At 36.1% G+C, this 18,584-nt stretch overlaps 1 protein-coding gene across 1 annotated transcript; it reads right to left on the bottom strand.

Moving 5' to 3' along the window:
• Window positions 1-263: 263 nt before the first annotated feature.
• On the bottom strand, window positions 264-17,898 carry cbwd (COBW domain containing). The gene is made up of 15 exons (XM_056237479.1): window positions 17,768-17,898; window positions 17,460-17,546; window positions 16,923-17,019; window positions 15,403-15,494; window positions 14,180-14,239; window positions 14,065-14,102; window positions 7,056-7,102; window positions 5,206-5,292; window positions 3,663-3,707; window positions 3,083-3,139; window positions 2,322-2,373; window positions 1,161-1,229; window positions 982-1,047; window positions 701-830; window positions 264-546 (listed from the first exon to the last, which is right to left on the bottom strand). Exons 1-15 carry the CDS (start codon window positions 17,865-17,867, stop codon window positions 470-472), a joined length of 1,104 nt encoding a protein of 367 aa, XP_056093454.1. The 5' UTR covers window positions 17,868-17,898; the 3' UTR covers window positions 264-469.
• Window positions 17,899-18,584: the final 686 nt, after the last annotated feature.

The following is an 18,584-nucleotide window of genomic DNA, read 5'->3' as shown; positions in this document are numbered from 1 at the left end:
ACTGTTATTTTACACTTTACACTGTGAAAAAGCCTACGTAAAATGATTAGTAATTGATCACCAAGATGAATTGTTTAAATAACGTCATACTCTTAAAATAAAGACTGGCTTTTCGCTAGTTCCAAAATATAACGCATTTTCAGACATGTATTTGGAGAAAAATGATGTAAATGTGAAATAAATTACAATGTGTTTAAGACATGTCAGTGAATTTTACTGGTTTGAAGTGTGGCATAGAGATGTATTTAAAGGATTTTTAAGTGTCAGATTTGAACACTTTGTTCATTTAAAACATTATGGAGCATGATAAGCACCTATTAAGCTGCTGCAGGATTTGCAAACTCCCTGTGGGTTGCAAACAGAAACAGCTGCATTTTCCAGTGATTCCACAGATGTCTTGTTATGAGATAGAGGTTATTTGTGTTGTATGGTTTCTATACATGGCCTGGTAGATTGTCCACAACTTCAGTCAGACATCATCTACTCCACGCTTTGACATGGCCGAAATGAACTCTTTCTTCAGAATCTCGCCATCAAGATTTCGACCTGAAGAAAAAAAAGAGAGTAAATGTTACATTTTTTACATTTAATCTACAACAGGTAGATTAATCATTTAGCATTTTACAAAGAGTTCTATATAGGCATTGCATCTTAATATCTGGAAGCACTTGCAGACGGTCTTCATACAGTAGGTTCTCACCTATGAAGACGAGTTGGTTGAGTCTCGGCTCGTGATCTGCCCAGAACTCTGGAGTCTCTTCCAGCTCATAAAGCTCATGGACCCCCTGCAACATCACCTTCTTCTGTTTTTGCTGGATGGAGAAGATCCCCTGCCACAACACACATCATTTACACTGAGAACAGATTTGATGAATATTATAGTTCTTGTACATTGTTGAGGGCAAAGCTTCTTCACAGAAGTCATGATTATTTGGCATTTCGGTGGCTTACATAATGAAAGAATTGAGAAAGAACCCTAACCTTTAACCGGATAACTGTCATTGCCAATCCTGCTTTGTTCTTAAATATCTTCTCCCATAGGAGGTTCTACAGAAAAAAATGTTTTTTTTTTATTTCTCTAAAAAATTTCAAGACATTTTGTTATGGAGTAAATATTTAATTTTGTTTTATTTATATGCTTCCATATGATGTATTTGTACCTGAATGAATATATTTAATAGGTCTTCTGACACACTGCCAGGTACTTCAAATGTTACAGTCAGCATACTCTGAAATAAAGCAAATACGTAACCCAAACATTAAACATTTGTCCCATCACAAACATTTTCAAACGAGTTATGTGAAATTACAAATGTACTGTACAATTTCATTCAAAACTCTGGAGTGGACGCCAGTAAAAACAAATATATTGTGAAATTATATTGTGAAATATTATTACAATTGAAATGAACCGTTTTCTGTTTGAATGTATTTTAAAATGTAATTTATTCCTGTGATCATCAAAGCTGAATTTTCAGCATCATTACTCCAGTCTTCAGTGTCACATGATCCTTCAGAAATATTCGAATATGCTGATTTGCTGATAATTATCATCAATGTAAAAACAGTTGTGCTGTGATGCAATTTTTTCCCAGGATTTTTTGATGAATGGAAGGTTTAAAAGAACAGCATTTATTTGAAATAAAAATCTTTTTGTAACATTATGAATGTCTTTACGGTCACTTTTGATCAATTTAATGCATCCTTGATGAATAAAAGTATTAATTTATTTTTTTAAAGTTTGAACGGTAGTGTAAGATTGCTGCATTTGTTGTGCTATCAAGAGGATTTTATGCCACAAAAGGCAACAAAATCAGCAGCAGAAATTTATAAGGGATTTGAATAATTTCTGTTTCTAGTAAAGCCTTTAAAATCTTAAACGGCATCAGTACAACACTTGAATGAATTTCCCCTCGGTCTTAAACACTTACACTGCTTTAGCGCCCATTCTGCTGTAGTTCTCTGGGGTGTTACATGGGCCCTTTACAGATACTTAAACCATTGTTTGTCTGTGCTAAAAGTTACACAAAGTTACACTTCCTTTTTTCCTTTGGAATAACAAGAGAAAACAGGGCTCTCATTTACATGAAAAGAGCAGTGAAGTTTGGCTCTGAAGGGGGAGGGTGGGACCGACTGGGTGGATGCGGGAAAGTGACCCATCCAATGATAAGAGCTCCTATGGAGAGTTTGGTTCAAGGATAGGAGGAACATTTAACATTAAACGAAGCTCCTAGTTTAAACAAACCTCCTTGTAGAAAGCGAAGCTGGATAGTTTTTTCCTATATGCCAATTCAAAATGTCATAAAGCAAGTCATCTTCACCTTGTCAAGATGTGGTTGGCTCGTTTTTACCAGCTGCAGCATTTCAGCTAACCTGCAGAACACACGATTTCAAGACATTTAAATGTGAAACAAGTACATTGATTTATGTCAAATACCTTCAATAAACAACATTCTCTTACATACCCAAATGCATCAGACAGATGTACAGTCTTAGCTAAAACCTTTCAAAGGGTTTGACTACACTGACGGGCCGGCCCCCTAATCCTGCTGCTGGTGTGATGCGGAGGAGCTTTTGGGTTTAGTAACAGTAAGATTGAGCTTAATACAGAAAGAAAGAAGAAGAAAGCGCGTGAGGGTAGCGGGAAAGCGGGCTCTGACCCCTCGGGGAGGGCAAACGTAGCTCTGTGGATTATTCGTCGGGCTGGGAGTACCACACAGCAGACCAGAGGGGGGTCATCCCAGACAAGCAGCCTGTGCTCAGGGGGGCAAATGGGCCACAGTCGGGGCTGAAAGGCAGTCTGTGTGGAAGTGCTTCTGTACCTTTACTGCAGACACCGGCTATAATCCTCTGCAGCTGGGCAGTCATTTACATTTAGTCTGTCTCACTGTAATTACTCTTAAACTGGGTGTTTCATTTTTTGTTTTTGTGTAAGTCATCAACATTAGCATGAGCTAATGGAGTGTTTGATCCTCGTCAGATGCACAAAATCCTCTGGGAAAAAATACTGGTGAACAGAATCGCCACTACACTTTCAGTAAGAACCAAGTACTTTAATAGGTATTCTTCAAAAAACACTTACCTTGTGCCATCTTTGGTATCAAAAGAATGTAAATCTAATACTTGAGACAGATCAACCCTATGAGAAAGGAAAATACACTTAATTCGTATTTATATATATATAAATACTTTGTATTTGATGTTTTTAATAGATAAGAAGATAAAGAGTGCCTTAACAAGCCTATACAACTGCTGAAAAACAGTTTTTCCTTAGGTCAATTCATGAAATTGATTGAACATACACTACTGTTTTAAATTAATTAATTTTATTCAGCAAGGATACAATAAATTGATCAAAAATGACAGTAAACAGCAAATGTTTACATTGTTACAAAAATACTATTTTCAATCTTTTTTTTAAATAAATCATTTTAATAATTAAGCAGCAAAACGGTTTACAACACTGATGATAACACAGTAGTGTACATATCAGATTACAGGTCTTAAAATCGAACTGCTTTAAATATCTTGACAGACATTTGTTGCATTCAGAAAGTAAGTTTTAAACAGCTTAAAAACTTGGTACAATACGCACACCATTTTTATCATGGATCCGAATAAAGTGCATGTTTTGTGTTGGTGGTTTCTGCATATCACCTCACCTGGATTTTTGTGTCTCCAAAATCTTTACGAGCCCATTTATTGATCTATAATGAAGAAGACAGAGCACATGTAAAAAAAACTCAATGAACAAGAACTAGTATCATTACAACTAGATTTTTGGACATTTTCTGAAGCAAATGTAAGAAGTAGTTCAACATTACAATGCCAAGGTGTTATGTTTGGTTGTCAGGACGTGGCTATGTGGTCGTCAAGATGTTCTGAATGGTTTTTACGAATGGTTTAAGTCAAACGAGTCTACCCTCAAGACTCTAAGATATTCTGGTACCTAGATATGAATAGGGTACCTCCTTAAAAGCAAGTTTCAAATTGTCTTTGCCCATTTAATTGTTCACTATGCAAAAGTAATAAACATTTTTTAAAAGAAAACACTTTGTGTAAGGGGGTTCAAATCCCTAACTCTAAGCAAAAGTGACATGCCTAAGCAAACACCACTTATAATGTTGTGGTGTCTTCACCACAAAACATTCGTGACATATTAAAGACAAACACCAGAATTAACTGAATAACATACACTGGCATAAATTTATTAAAATGTTTTTCTGAAGTAGTCTCTTATGCTCACCAAAAATGAATTTATTTGATCAAACAATATTTTTTTAAGTATTATTAAAATGTAATTGATCTATTTTTTGTATTTGAATAGTATTTGATAAAATTAGAATTATTCCTGTGATGTCAAAGCTGAATTTTAAGCATCATTACTCATACTAAATCATACTAATATGCTGACTTGCTGCTCAAGAAACATTTCTCATTTTTATCAACACTGAAAACAGTTGTGCTGCCTAATATTGTTGTGGAAACCGTGATACATTACCATTTACAAGTTTGGGGTAAGTAAGATCTTAAAAAAATAAAAATATTGATACTTTTTTCAACAAAGATGCATTAAATTGATTCAAGTGACAGTAAAGACATTTATTTAAAGAGATTTCCATTTCAAATAATTGCTGTTTTTTTAAGCTTTTTATTAAATCAAAGAATCCTGAAAACATTATCGCAGTTTCCACGAAAATATTAAGCAGCAAAAACTGCTTGATTATGATAAGAACCATCATTAATAATTCAGCACCAATAATAATTAAGCACTAAACCAGTATTAGAATGATTCCTGAAGGATCATTTGACACTGAAGTCTGGAGGAATGATGCTGACAATTCAGCTTTAGGAATAAATGACATCTTAAAATCTATTAAAATAGAAATTTTATTTCAAAATGTAATAATATTCCACAATAATCAAATAATAATTGATCAAATAATTGCAGCCTGTGTGAGCATTGGAGATGTCTTTCAAAAACGGTAGTGTAGAACTAGTACTATACCTTTGACAAAAAGTTAGGACATCTTAATGACTGGTTTTGGTTGTCAGTTTTTATTTATGTATTATTATTTAAACAATATAATAGTATAACATTTTAATATTAGCCATTTATTGGTAAAAATCATTATCAGCTAGAATTTTTTTATCAGTACATCCCTAATAAGAACCTATAGGAATATAAAGGTTGACCGTTCTCACCTCACTGTATCTCTGAGCTGCAGCAGCTCAGTCTCATTCACTAGATCGGTCTTATTGATGATGGTCAGATCAGCAAGCGCTATCTGCCTAAAAAAAGAAAGCAGAATTCAGCACCATTCACAATCACCTGATAAATGCTGCCCATCTTTCCTAAATGTGTATGCGACAAAGGCAGACGACACCTCAGAGGGTCGCATATGGATTATTCGTCATAAAAAGCAAATTGCTTCTATGTGCATCTACAGTTGCTGTACGCAAGTATGTGTGATTACAGTCGTATAATACATCAATAGGACAATACAGTACGAGAACATCTCGTCCCATTCTCTCTCTTTTGTCACTCTCTTTATTGCTCGTGTTCAATGTCCCACTCTCCCTTTGTATCTAAATGTGTGTGTGTAAGTGTGCAAACAGTCTTTGTTGTGTTTCATCCATCCCCCTGCCTGTTGTTGATGAGTCGTGTGTGGGTGGCATGGTTCGTGCCATACTCAAAAGGCGCCACCATTTTGCGTGGTAGGAAAACATAAACAGAGAGCAGAAGCGTTTTTTATGGCCTCTGACACTTGTGAGCATTCCGACATGCCTCCGAACCCCAACAAAAACACCCCGACCGCAGCAGGTGAGGTGGAGGGAGCTGGGCTGGAATCGGATATGTTTTTGCACAAACATTAGCACCAGCTGTAATGTTTAATAGAGATAACATAACAGTCACAAATAGTATTTTGAAAGACCACACAAGAGGTGCTCATAAAAATCTGGGTGTGATGTGGGAAAAAATGGCTTCTGGATTCTTATAGAACTGTATGGTGCATAATCAGTTATTTATTGTAATGATGAAGACTTTCAACTTTTTTTTGGCAAACACCATATTTATGCTGTATATCCACATAAGATCCAGAAAAAAAGTTTTGTGAATTTAGCTTTTTTTATGTTATTGCATTGTTTGGAACATAAGAAATGTTTTATAAAAAGAAAGAAAGTAGATATTTTATTAATATTTTATGCTAGTATGTCCTCACCAGGACTCAATTATTAAGAAAATAAGACACTATAAGGAAAAACAATGTTGTTTTTCCATTCACCAATACATTTTTTAGGTTTAAGGCTATTGTTTTAACCAAACTTTGTATAAAGATGATTCTCAACTATGTTATGAAAGATATAATAGAATGATCTGATAGTTCATACAATATAAGTGTAAAAATGGACATAAATGGTATTCCCATTCTATACAATGTATCTATACATAGCATCTAATTTGCATATTAATGTGTTCTTGTGGCAACATGCAATGAAAAAATAAGTGTAATAGCGGGAGTAATAACTTTCATAAGTATATCTCATATTTCATAGGAATGTTGATATATATTTTCTTTCCCTATTCACTTGTTGTGTCTCCCAAGAATGCCTGATAAACATGATGTAAGTCCTGGTGTCCCACAGTGTATGAAATCAATCAATGCCCTGTTTCGTAACAGAAAGTCATATTCTAATTTGAAACCCCATTATGTTTTCCTGAGATGTTCATTTACAACAAACAATCTGAAAATTAGTCAGATTTAAATGATAATTACAAAATTATATCATATTTGCACAATTCAGACTAAATTCAATAAAATTGTGCTAAATTCAGACATTCAGTCAATGTCAGTCATTTTTAAAGACCAAGGATGAGGAGTGGTCATGGTCAAACCTCCAAACATTTGGTATCTCTGCAAAGCCTTGAATGTGCTCTTTAAACCTGTGACATGAATGGTCTCAGAGAAATTCACTAAAATATAACGTCCTCTAGAGAGGACAACAGACTCTGGCTGGGTCTCAGGAGGATAATGAATCAAATAAGGTTTTACCTGGCAGCTTCATTGATAAGACCCTCTGGCTTTTCTTCTGTTAGATGCTACAAGACAAATAGAAAATGACAGAATGATTACATAACACATACAAAACAACTGTTACAACAACAAACCATCATAATCTTAGTTTTATTCTGTATAAATACATTTTATTTTGATTATATTTCAGTGATGCACAACATCGAGTGAATTAAAACCTTATTGGTTCTCAGCTGAATATATTTTTTTCAATTATTTAATAACATTCTTAAATGTCGTGTTTATCAAATTTTACAATGAATATCCCTTTTTCATAGTGCACATTGTAATGTTGTGATGTCTAAATTCACTTGTAAGTTTTAGTTTTTTATTTCTAATTTATTTAGATCAAATAGTATGAAATTTGAATATCACAAATGTATCTTCAAATAAAGCTTTATGTATTTTTATGGACTGATTAAGACCTCTTTAACCAAGGTAAAATTGCATTGAGTGGCTTATTGCTTTCAGAAGGTAAATTATGCCAATGTGCAATAAACAGTTAATCTTCTAGATAATAATCCAAACAAATAATTCTTAATAGTTAAAAAAAGTTCAGTAGTGTAATCTGTTTATAGTTGTCAAGCAACACAAGTTGATGCATATAATATTCAAGTGATGATATGCGGTCACAGGTGTGTGTAATATTGACTTTTTTATGGCAGCTTGAATGCAACTCGTGCAATCAGAATTCAGAGTTGGAATTATATAATTTATAATATCTAATAGAAGGATATGAACATTTAATGTCTCATAAGGTCCTGTAGGCTTAATACTTCTGTTCTGTACAGCTTCCTATCTGACAAAATGTCTTTAACATCCGAGCAGATGAGCAAACTGACAAGTTTGCGATTACAAGACGCAAACTCACTAGAAGAAATCCAATATTATATCGGATATTATAACTTCTGAACAGTTTGCTTATTGAAAACAATCCAATTTATGTCATTCTACGTGCTGCCAGTCGTCTCTGCTGACTGGACAGAGGGATGTCTCAATGTCTGTGCTCAATATGTAATAACATTGAGCTCTGGGAGCGAGACAAGCCTCATCATCTGTCTGCACGAATTTCAAACGGACTGGCAGAGATCAATGAAAACAAGGGCACCTGATGGGCATGTCTCTGCAAGTCAAACCCTGAGAGAAGAAGACACCTCACCACACCAAACCCTAGAGTATGTCTTATATGGATGAATATATCAAGTGACAATGAAAGAGCAGGACAAAGGGTGACAGGCCCATTAGAGTGATTTGCCCTGATATCCATTATTTCTTCGGCTTCTATCAAGCCCTCCCCTGTCTTCACCTCAACAGGCGCTCACAGAACCCCAGAGGGCCGCAGCGTCGAGAGGTGCCACCTCTGCAATAAAAAGACTGACTTGCCAAGACTGACACCACTAAATGACAGCCTATTACCCAGGTGTCAGTACCACTGTCCTGCTCCCGGCCTGAAGTGTGAAGAGGAACGGCAAGGGGGGAGATATTTCAGTGGGATACGATACTCAAAAGATTAAATTTAAAATAAAAGTTGTTTTCTGTAAACATAATGCCTTACAGTAACAAACTATTTGAAGCAAAGATATAAACTCCGTATAAATGTATTACACAATGCTTACAAGGCCAGCTTTGATATATATATATATATATATACAGTTGTGTTCAAAATAATAGCAGTGTGTTTAAAAAAAGTGAGTAAAGCTCAAAATCCTAATAATAACTTTTATTTCAATACACAAAAATGCATTGGGAACACTGCACATTCTATTCAAGATCAAAACATGAAGAAAAATGTATGAAATTTGTTTTTACTTTATAGAAAGTGAAGAAAAGGGAATATTAGGCTGTTCAAAAAAATAGCAGTGTATGCATTTTTCTTTACAAAGTCAAACATTTACTGTATAAACTGAAAAATGCTTGAAGATTTAGCTTTCTTGTGAATCACTGAACTAATATTTAGTTGTATAACCACGGTTTCTGAGAACTGCTTCACATCTGTGTTGCATGGAGTCGACCAACTTCTGGCACCTGTGAACAGGTATTCCAGCCCAGGACGATCGCACTACAGACCACAGTTCCTCTGCATTTCTTGATTTTGCCTCAAAAACAGCATTTTTGATGTCACCCCACAGGTTTTCTATTGGATGGTCCGGGGATTGAGCTGGCCACTCCATAACGTTAATCTTGTTGGTCTGGAACCAAGATGCTGCTCGCTTACTGGTGTGTTTTGGGTCGTTGTCTTGTTGAAACACCCATTTCAAGGGCATTTCCTCTTCAGCATAAGGCAACATGACCTCTTTAAGTATTTTGATGCACTCAAACTGATCCATGATCCGTGGTATACGATAAATAGGCCCAACACCATGGTATGAGAAACATCCCCATATCATGATGCTTGTGCCACCAAGCATCATGTCTTCACAGTGTACTGTGGCTTGAATTCAGTGTTTGGGGGTCGTCTGACAAACTGTCTGCGGCTCCTAGACCCAAAAAGAACAATCTTGCTTTCATCAGTTCACAAAATATTGCGCCATCTCTCTTTAGGCAAGTCAATGTGTTCTTTGGCAAATTGTATCCTCTTTAGCACATGTCGTTGTTTCAACAATGGGACTTTGCGGGGGCTTCTTGCTGATAGCTTGGCTTCACATAGGCGTCTTCTAATTGTTGCTGTACTCAGGGGTAACTTTAGATCTTCTTTGATCACCCTGGAGCTGATCATTGGCTGAGTCTTTGCCATTTGGGCTATTCTTCGATCCATTCGAACGGTAGTTTTCCGTTTTCTTCCACGTCTTTCTGGTTTTGGTTGCCATTTTAAAGCATTTGATACCATTTTAGCTGAGCAGCCTATCATTTTCTGCACTTCTTTATAAGTTTTCCCATCTCCAATCAACTTTTTAATCAAAGTACGCTGTTCTTCTGAACAATGTTTGGAACGGCCCATTTTATTCAGATCTTCAGAGAGAAATGCACTATAACCACCATGTACAGTCCAGTACTGCCTTCGTCCTTAAATAAGGGCCACTTATTGACACTATTTTTTTCACAGAATGATTAACCTCACTAATTGAACTCCACACTGCTATTATTTTGAACACACCCCTTTCAATTAATGATTCAATTATACAGAATTAGCAACATACATGTCATGACTGTTGGGTCTGTTGTTTTTCTATTACTCTACTACACCTACTAGTAAATTATTTGCCATGTAGAAATATAATTTCTACCAAAAACAGTGATTGATCTGGTTAGTGATGTTGGACTGCTATTATTTTGAACACAACTGTATATACACTATGTGTATGTGTTTGTGTGTGTGTGTGTCCGTGTGTGCACAAAAAACGATAAACAAATGCAAAGTTGAGCTCACAAACAGCATGTAATACATTTATACAGAGTTGATTCCCAAAGTTGGTATTTTGGACTGTTTTTAGACCAAATAATTTAAAAAACAAAAAAGTATCAAACTTTTTAATATTTAATACATCAAACCTTTTAAAGTGACTTCTTAACTGGATCATTTAATGTCTCTTGTATCAAACACGTTTTTTTTTTTAACCATTGTAATGCAGATTCTTAAAATGTTTACTTTTGTGTTTATTAAAATATAAAATAAAATGTTTTTTATCTTTCTTAAAAAAATGTATACATTTTTTATTTACATATTTTTTTGTTTACACTGATTTTACTTGATGCATTTTTTTTTAAATTTAAGTTTTAGTGTTTTCTCATTTATTTAGGCAAAATAGGATAGAATTTTTTATTATTATTTTTTTTACTGTGTTTTTATTGATAATTTTTCAAGCTTTCAACATTTAGAAAGACAGGGGAGGAAGGGAAAGAAAAGAAAAAAAGAAGCAAACAATAGAACAGGGGGTACACATTCAGTAGGATAGAATTTTTATATCAGAAATGTATCGGTTATCAGCCATAACCAAACAAAACAAACAAACAAATAATAATAATTTTGGCTAGAACTGTAAAAATGGTACATGCCTATTATATTTATCATCTTATATACATAAAAGGCTTGTTATGTCTTCAAATAAAACAATAAAGATGGATGACTGATTTAACCAAGGTAAAATTGTATTGAATGGGTTATTGCTTTTCTTTTAGAATGTAAAATATATGTTATGCCAAGCAATTTGCAATAATTAGTTAACTTTATAGATATTATTAATTGGTAAAAATAATTCTAAAAGGGTTATTTCACCCAAAAATGAAAATTCTGTCATTAATTATTACTCTCCCTTATGTCGTTCCAAACCCATAGACTTTCATTCATCTTCGGAAAACAAATGAAGATATTTTGGATGAAATCTGAGTGCTTTCTGTCCCTCCATTGACAGCTACACAACTACCACTTTGACGTTTTAAAGTTCATAAAGAGATTGTAAAACTAATCTATATGAATTGAATGGTTTAAATGGTCTAAATTTTCTGAAGAGACTTGTTCGCTTTATATGATGAACAAATCAAATTTAGGCTTTTATTCACATATAAACATTGATCAGCGAACATAAAAAAAAGCTCAAACAAATCTGCTTGATACACGAGAACAAACCTGATTGGTTCTTGCTGAAGCTCAAATGTGCTGTATAACAAGAGAATGAACCTTATTGGTTCTCACCCGTCAAGCAAACATGATTGAGCTTCCGTTTACTACAACTGATGTTTGCATTGATGAATGTTTATATTAGCCTAGAAATCTAGACGAACCCTAGTGGCAGCAAGAATTATTTTGCAGCCAGTGTGGTCTAGCAACTCTCCGTTTGCTTGCGAGCTGGAAAAACCAAACTCTGGTCAGGCCAATCACATCGTGTATAGAGTTGGTGGGCGGGCTTAACATAATGACAGCAGAGTTGTGACGGTTCCGCGTGATTTCCATAGGCGATTTCCCTGCTACTTGAAAAGAAAGAAGATGCTGCTGGCAAACAGCGGTCTTTCGAATCGGCTTTGGCCGCGACTCTGGAGAACTTGGAGTTAAGAGAACGTCACTTATAGTGATGTAGTACTCGAGTCCGGTCTCGAGACCGATTTCTGCTTTCTCGGACTCGTCTCGGACTTGTTCCTTCAAAGACTCGGTCTTGACTCGGTCTCGACCCTTCAAAGACTTGGTCTTGACTCGGTCTCGACCCTTCAAAGACTCGGTCTTGACTCGGTCTCGACCCTTCAAAGACTTGGTCTTGACTCGGTCTCGACCCTTCAAAGACTTGGTCTTGACTCGGTCTCGACCCTTCAAAGACTCGGTCTTGACTCGGTCTCGATCCTTCAAAGACTCGGTCTTGAGTCGGTCTCGACCCTTCAAAGACTTGGTCTTGAGTCGGTCTCGACCCTTCAAAGACTCGGTCTTGACTCGGTCTCGACCCTTCAAAGACTCGGTCTTGACTCGGTCTTGATCCTTCAAAGACTCGGTCTTGACTCGGTCTCGATCCTTCAAAGACTCGGTCTTGAGTCGGTCTCGACCCTTCAAAGACTTGGTCTTGAGTCGGTCTCGACCCTTCAAAGACTCGGTCTTGACTCGGTCTCGACCCTTCAAAGACTCGGTCTTGACTCGGTCTCGATCCTTCAAAGACTCGGTCTTGACTCGGTCTCGACCCTTCAAAGACTCGGTCTTGAGTCGGTCTCGACCCTTCAAAGACTCGGTCTTGACTCAGTCTCGACCCTTCAAAGACTCGGTCTTGAGTCGGTCTCGACCCTTCAAAGACTCGGTCTTGACTCAGTCTCGACCCTTCAAAGACTCGGTCTTGAGTCGGTCTCGACCCTTCAAAGACTCGGTCTTGACTCAGTCTCGACCCTTCAAAGACTCGGTCTTGACTCAGTCTCGACCCTTCAAAGACTCGGTCTTGACTCAGTCTCGACCCTTCAAAGACTCGGTCTTGACTCGGTCTCGACCCTTCAAAGACTCGGTCTTGAGTCGGTCTCGACCCTTCAAAGACTCGGTCTTGACTCGGACTCGACTGGATTTGAAAAACAACGGACTCGGTCTCGACTCGACTCGACCCTTTAAAGACTCGGTCTTGAGTCGGTCTCGACCCTTCAAAGACTCGGTCTTGACTCGGACTCGACTGGATTTGAAAAACAACGGACTCGGTCTCGACTCGACTCGACCCTTCAAAGACTCGGTCTTGACTCGACTGTTTTTGAAAACCAACAGACTCGGTCTCGACTCGGACTCGTCCCTTCAAAGACTCGGTCTTGACCATAGACTGTAAAAAAATAGTCTTAACTCGGACTCTGCATAGGCGGTCTCGTCCCCATCACTAGTCACTTAAGTCATTCTTAATAAAGGAAGATGTGTTGTGTTCGGAGTTTTGACGACCGGATACGGCAAAAGTTTAATATATCAACTAGCTCCGCTGGTGGGAAAACGCATGGGACTCACTCATCCACAGCCGTTCGTTGCTCTGGTTGGTTGTAGCGCTATCCTATTGCGTGCAGAGGGATTTTGAAAGACAACTGTTTATCCCGCCCCTCGGATTGAGGCATGCCAATTGTGAGTTCCCAGACCTAACATCTTGATGTAGGTCTGGCTTGCCAGGTTATGTTTATATGTGAATAAAACCCTAAATTGAATCTGTTCATCATCTAAAGCTATCGTGTCTCTTCAGAAAATACTCACTTCATTTCATATGGATTAGTTTTATGATCTCTTTATGAACTTTTTGAAGCATCAAAGTGGAAGTTGTGTAGACTGTCAATAAAGGGACAAAAATTGCTCAGATTTCATTAAAGCTGCAGTCCGCAACTTTTGGCACTCTAGCGGTTAATAAACAGAACTTCATGCGTCTTGCAGAAGAACATTGTAGCCGGAGCTACTTCTCTCTATTTCTGTCTATGTCGAGTCACGCAGGTACTGGGCTACTCCGCAGTGGTACGACCCAAACCAGTCTAAAATAGTCCGAATATTAACACTTATTATGGGTGTACAGCAAGCTTCAAAATATCAGTTTGCAGAAGTAATTTAGTGTGTGGATCAGCAACTTACCTGCATTGCATATTTAGCATCTATAACCGTTACAATACCTATGTGGGAGATGAGGAAACTGCATTATATTGACAGGCACATCATTAATGACAACATTTATTAGTTAGTTTTTTACCATCCAGGTAGACATCACTCCCTAATTCTGCATCAACCCAGAACATGGAAGCAACAGCTCCTGGTTTGGAAAACATAAATAAATAAATACTTATATAAATCACATTTTTTAATATATAATCTAAAAAATTAGTTATAACTATTTTACTATTCACTGTAAATATACAATGGGAAATCACATAATTCTACTTAATTTAAAAAAAAAAAATTATGCAAAATATAGTTTCATGGCACTCACCTTTGAAAGGTGTGGCATAAAATGTATTGAGTTATATACTATGCTTTATTTTAGCATAGGTTTTGCACTGTTCATTAAGTTATTGAACACTTTTTTGCCTTAAAACTCACAACTCGTACAGGCTAGGGTGTAGGTATGTGCTTAAAAAAGCATAACTAAATTTTATGGATGGCTTCAAAAATTTTAACAACAAGGTAAATTTTGTTTGTTTCCATGTTTTCCAACTTTTCTTGTAAAAGTTATTTCACAGTTTCATGTTACAATTTGAGGCCATCTTGTTCACATAATGGAGTTTTGTCAAACTGTCAAGGTAGAATAAGAAAGCTCTATAAATATTTGATAGAAGTATAATGAAGGCAATGTTCTTGAAAGACACCAGGAACATCAACCATTCAGCCCACAAGCATCTTCTGATGAAGGGGAGGGGCTTATCCCCCTGAGGCCCCCAGGAGTGACAGGCCTGTCTCAGCCAATGACAGTGCAGAGCAGTGAAGAGGGGCTTGTGTCTGAGCTCTGAGGGTCCTGCACGCCACTGGCCCTTGACATCTATCACTCATGTACACAGTCTGGCTACAGAGATGCTGACCCTTCCTGCCTTTTCATTGATCTCAGTTTCACTCTCAATTACGTTATAGTGCTTTTTGCTATGTATGAGAAAAATCCCTATACACAAAGAGGTCTAAATTGTCTTGCAAAGAAAAAAAAAGAAAGAAAAAAAATTACATTTAAATGCTAAATGCTAGTGAGGACTAAGACAAGGTAGATTGCGTCTAGTGAGGAACTCCTTACAATTTAATTTAATCTAAGCAGTAAAATATTGCATAATCTAAACATCTGTGTAAACAAACATGGATGTAATAGAACTCTCCCATACAAAAGATAACAGATAACAACTTTTGAGCAAGCTGGCCAATGGATGCATTAGCTATCATAACAAGGAGATTTGTTATATTACAAAGAATTGTCTGCTGATGCATATAAAGTACCTGGATCTGCCAATCCGGTGGTCTCTAGAAGGATGTAGTCAAACTTTCCTTTCTTCTCCATTAGATTTTCAATAGCTTTTAAACCATTGTCTCTGTAAAGGCAAGGGGTGATAATGTATTATCTGACATAATTTAATATATGCAATTGTACACTATGGTTCAAAAGTTAAATAGTAAATTAAAGAAACTGTTTTATATTTTCATTTATTGTCAAATGCTTCAGTGTCACATGATCCTTCAGAAATCCTTCTATATGTCGATTTGATGCTCAAGTAAGTTTTCCAGGATTGACTGATAAATAGAAAGTTCAAAAGAACAGTATTTATTTGAAATAGAAATATTTTGTAACATTATACATCTCTTTACTGTCACTTATCAATTTAGCGTATCCTTGCTGAATAAAGTCTTCTTCATAAATGTATTAAGAAAAACTCTTACTGACCCCAAACTTCAGAACATTAGTGTACAAGTTAATTATTTTCCATTACACAGCAGTAGTTATATAATGTTTTTATAATGATTGGTAATTAAAACCAGTTTTATGTTTGGGTACGATTTTTATGTTGCAGGTCAAATTGACCCTAATTGGATTAAATCAAATTCCTGACAAATAAAAAAAAAATCACATTATGAAAAAGAAAAAAATTAGGTTAAAACAGTAAACATTTAATATTAATACTTCTCACACACTACAAACAAAAAATAAGCATTAGAACAAATTATTTTAAAAATGTATAACCATTTGTTTAAAAATATGAATATTGCAAACAGTATTGAAAATTTAATTTGAAATGTTTTTGTTTTGTTTTTGTGTGCTTTCCTGAAGCTCAAACAGTAGAGAATGGCGCTAGCAACGCCAAAATCATGCGATTAGAATCCCAGCGATATTAACATTTTGAACTGATAAAAATGTACGCCGTCAACATAGTGTACATTTCTTTGGATAATGTAAATTTACATAACTTCAGAGGGTAGTTGAGAAACTGACAAAAAAACCATAATTTTTTCTATTTTTATATAGGGTCTGTGTAGCTGCGGTTAACCACGAAATTGCGGGTCAAGTTGACCTGCGAACATCAAAATCGTCAGGAATTTTGTAACCTCATTTCACAACACCTCAAAGTGTCAAAAGTTTGCAGGCATGTTCATGACCCTAAATGAGAAATTGTCACAAAATATAACCAAAAATTGAGTTGTTTTTTTTAAACTTGATTTTGAACAAATCAAACAAACAAACTGAATAGTTTCAACCAGGACAACAGTTCTTTAGTCACTGGAATGTAGGGCAAGCAGAAATAGTGGGTTTCCATTTAATCCATCTTAAGATCCAACAATAGTTGTGTGGCCCAGATGGAACAATATTTATTCTTCACGCAACTACAGGAAACACACACACACACACACACACACACACACACACACACACACACACACACACACACACACACACACACACACACACACACACACACACACATATACTTTATAGACAATTCATCCCAGTATTTGAAAGGGCGTACTTTACAGAGCAGCACAGGCAGCCGTTCCTCAGCTCCAACCACTCCTCGTAGAGCTCTCCTGCTTGACTTACAGCTAGAGACTTCTCCAGAGCACTGCCTGCAGGACAACACAGCACAGAGTCAACCTGTGCACTTTTGATCAGAATGGTCATGAATATGATCCAAATTACGAAAATGATGGCAAAATATGTATTGTATGTGTATGTAATAGTATATGTAATGTTCCCTGCTATGGAGGTCAATTGCTACTGTCAACTGTTTGGTTACCAACATTCTTTAAATGATCTTCTTAGAGAGAAACCCATAAAGGTTTGGAACAACATGAGGGTGAGTAAATGATGACGAAATTTGAATTTTTGGGTTAAGGTCCTACTATACTGCACTGATTGAGGAAATAGGGAATGAATTTGCTGCCCTCTTCTGGTCATGACAGTGAAAAATCCAGAGAGACTGTCAGGACAGATTAAAAAATCTAGGCATAAGAACAACGCTAGAGGTCTTTTGATCGCTTATTTCCTTGCTCATTTTATAACTTACCTTCACCAAATTCATTAAGTATGACAGCTATTCGTTTATTATGTTGTTCTGTTAATATGTAGTTTAAAAGTGTCGTCTTTCCTGCACCTGTATATGGAAAAGAGAAAAATAAAGTTAAGACACTTTGAGTAAAATTATAGTTTCTTCTATTTAAGGATATAATAACCTGTATTTGCATATAATTGAGCATTTTTACTTTAATACTATAGAAGAATCATATTTTTAAGCAAAAATTTTTAAAAAAAGGTTTGGTATGCTTTATCAATGCACTTTGGAGTGATAGACATGGTTACTGCTTAAAAGCTGACCCAAGTATCCAGTGATGATGGTAACAGGTATCTGAGCTGTGGGTCCAGTGGGCTTCTCCTTGATGGGAACCAACTCCGGACATTCATCCTCTTCTTCCATTACTGAGATAATAATGAAAATCTAGAGACACAAATTGCAGTTCAGATTAAATTAGGGTTTTTATATAAATGCATATGACAGGACATTCATTCTTCAGTGTCAGTGATAAGATTAACTCAGCGTAGGTCGAACATAAACCGGACATATATTATATTTCAACGTGTTTGACAGATCAGAACGCTGATTTTAGAGACACATGTGCTGTCATTTTAGCTGTCAATACAGAGCGGTTTGGCACTACCAGAGAATACAAGCGCCATGTATTTATTTCGAAGCTTATACACACAAATTAAAGATAACTTACAATTTACGAAATACGAGCTCTTAGATGAAACCGTGACTTGCAGAGTGATGTCTGTCGTCCAGTTTGTAATAAAAAACGCAATATTTCATTAAGGGGCGATATGCTGGTGTGTCTGTAATCACGGTCCGACCTGCGCATTGACTTGCAGTAAGAGTTCCTGTTTAAACACGGATCGAATTTTTATTTATTTTTATTTAGCATTGTTCAGCATTAGGTTGAGCATAACAAGTGACAAAATAGAAGAGTCACAAAAACAAACAAATGAACAAATAAATAAATCAAAATTGGCCTTTTGAATTCATTTATACAGTAGGCCTACCTTGAACTAGAGAAATCAACTTGAGGGCTTTCTGTATTTAACTATATAAACGATTCAATAAAATAAACCATAAAGTTAATTATGGTGACAATTA

Source organism: Rhinichthys klamathensis, unplaced genomic scaffold (genome assembly GCF_029890125.1).
Source record: "Rhinichthys klamathensis goyatoka isolate OS25496 unplaced genomic scaffold, OSU_Roscu_1.1 h1tg000487l_1, whole genome shotgun sequence".
NCBI classification, from domain to species: domain Eukaryota; kingdom Metazoa; phylum Chordata; class Actinopteri; order Cypriniformes; family Leuciscidae; genus Rhinichthys; species Rhinichthys klamathensis.
The sequence above is the reverse complement of the archived record's forward strand: the minus strand, read 5'-3'. Positions and strand labels throughout refer to the sequence as shown.

What these genes read in the sequence shown, in the direction of transcription:
- cbwd (XM_056237479.1), bottom strand. Translation starts at nt 17,867, where the DNA reads ATGGAAGAAGAGGATGAATGTCCGGAGTTGGTTCCCATCAAGGAGAAG. An exon ending in TGCCTGTGCTGCTCTGTAAA is followed by an intron (nt 15,495 to 16,922) that starts GTACGCCCTTTC and finishes TTGCCTTTACAG; the next exon opens with AGACAATGGTTTAAAAGCTA. An exon ending in CAGCTCAGAGATACAGTGAG is followed by an intron (nt 3,708 to 5,205) that starts GTGAGAACGGTC and finishes TCTTCATTATAG; the next exon opens with ATCAATAAATGGGCTCGTAA.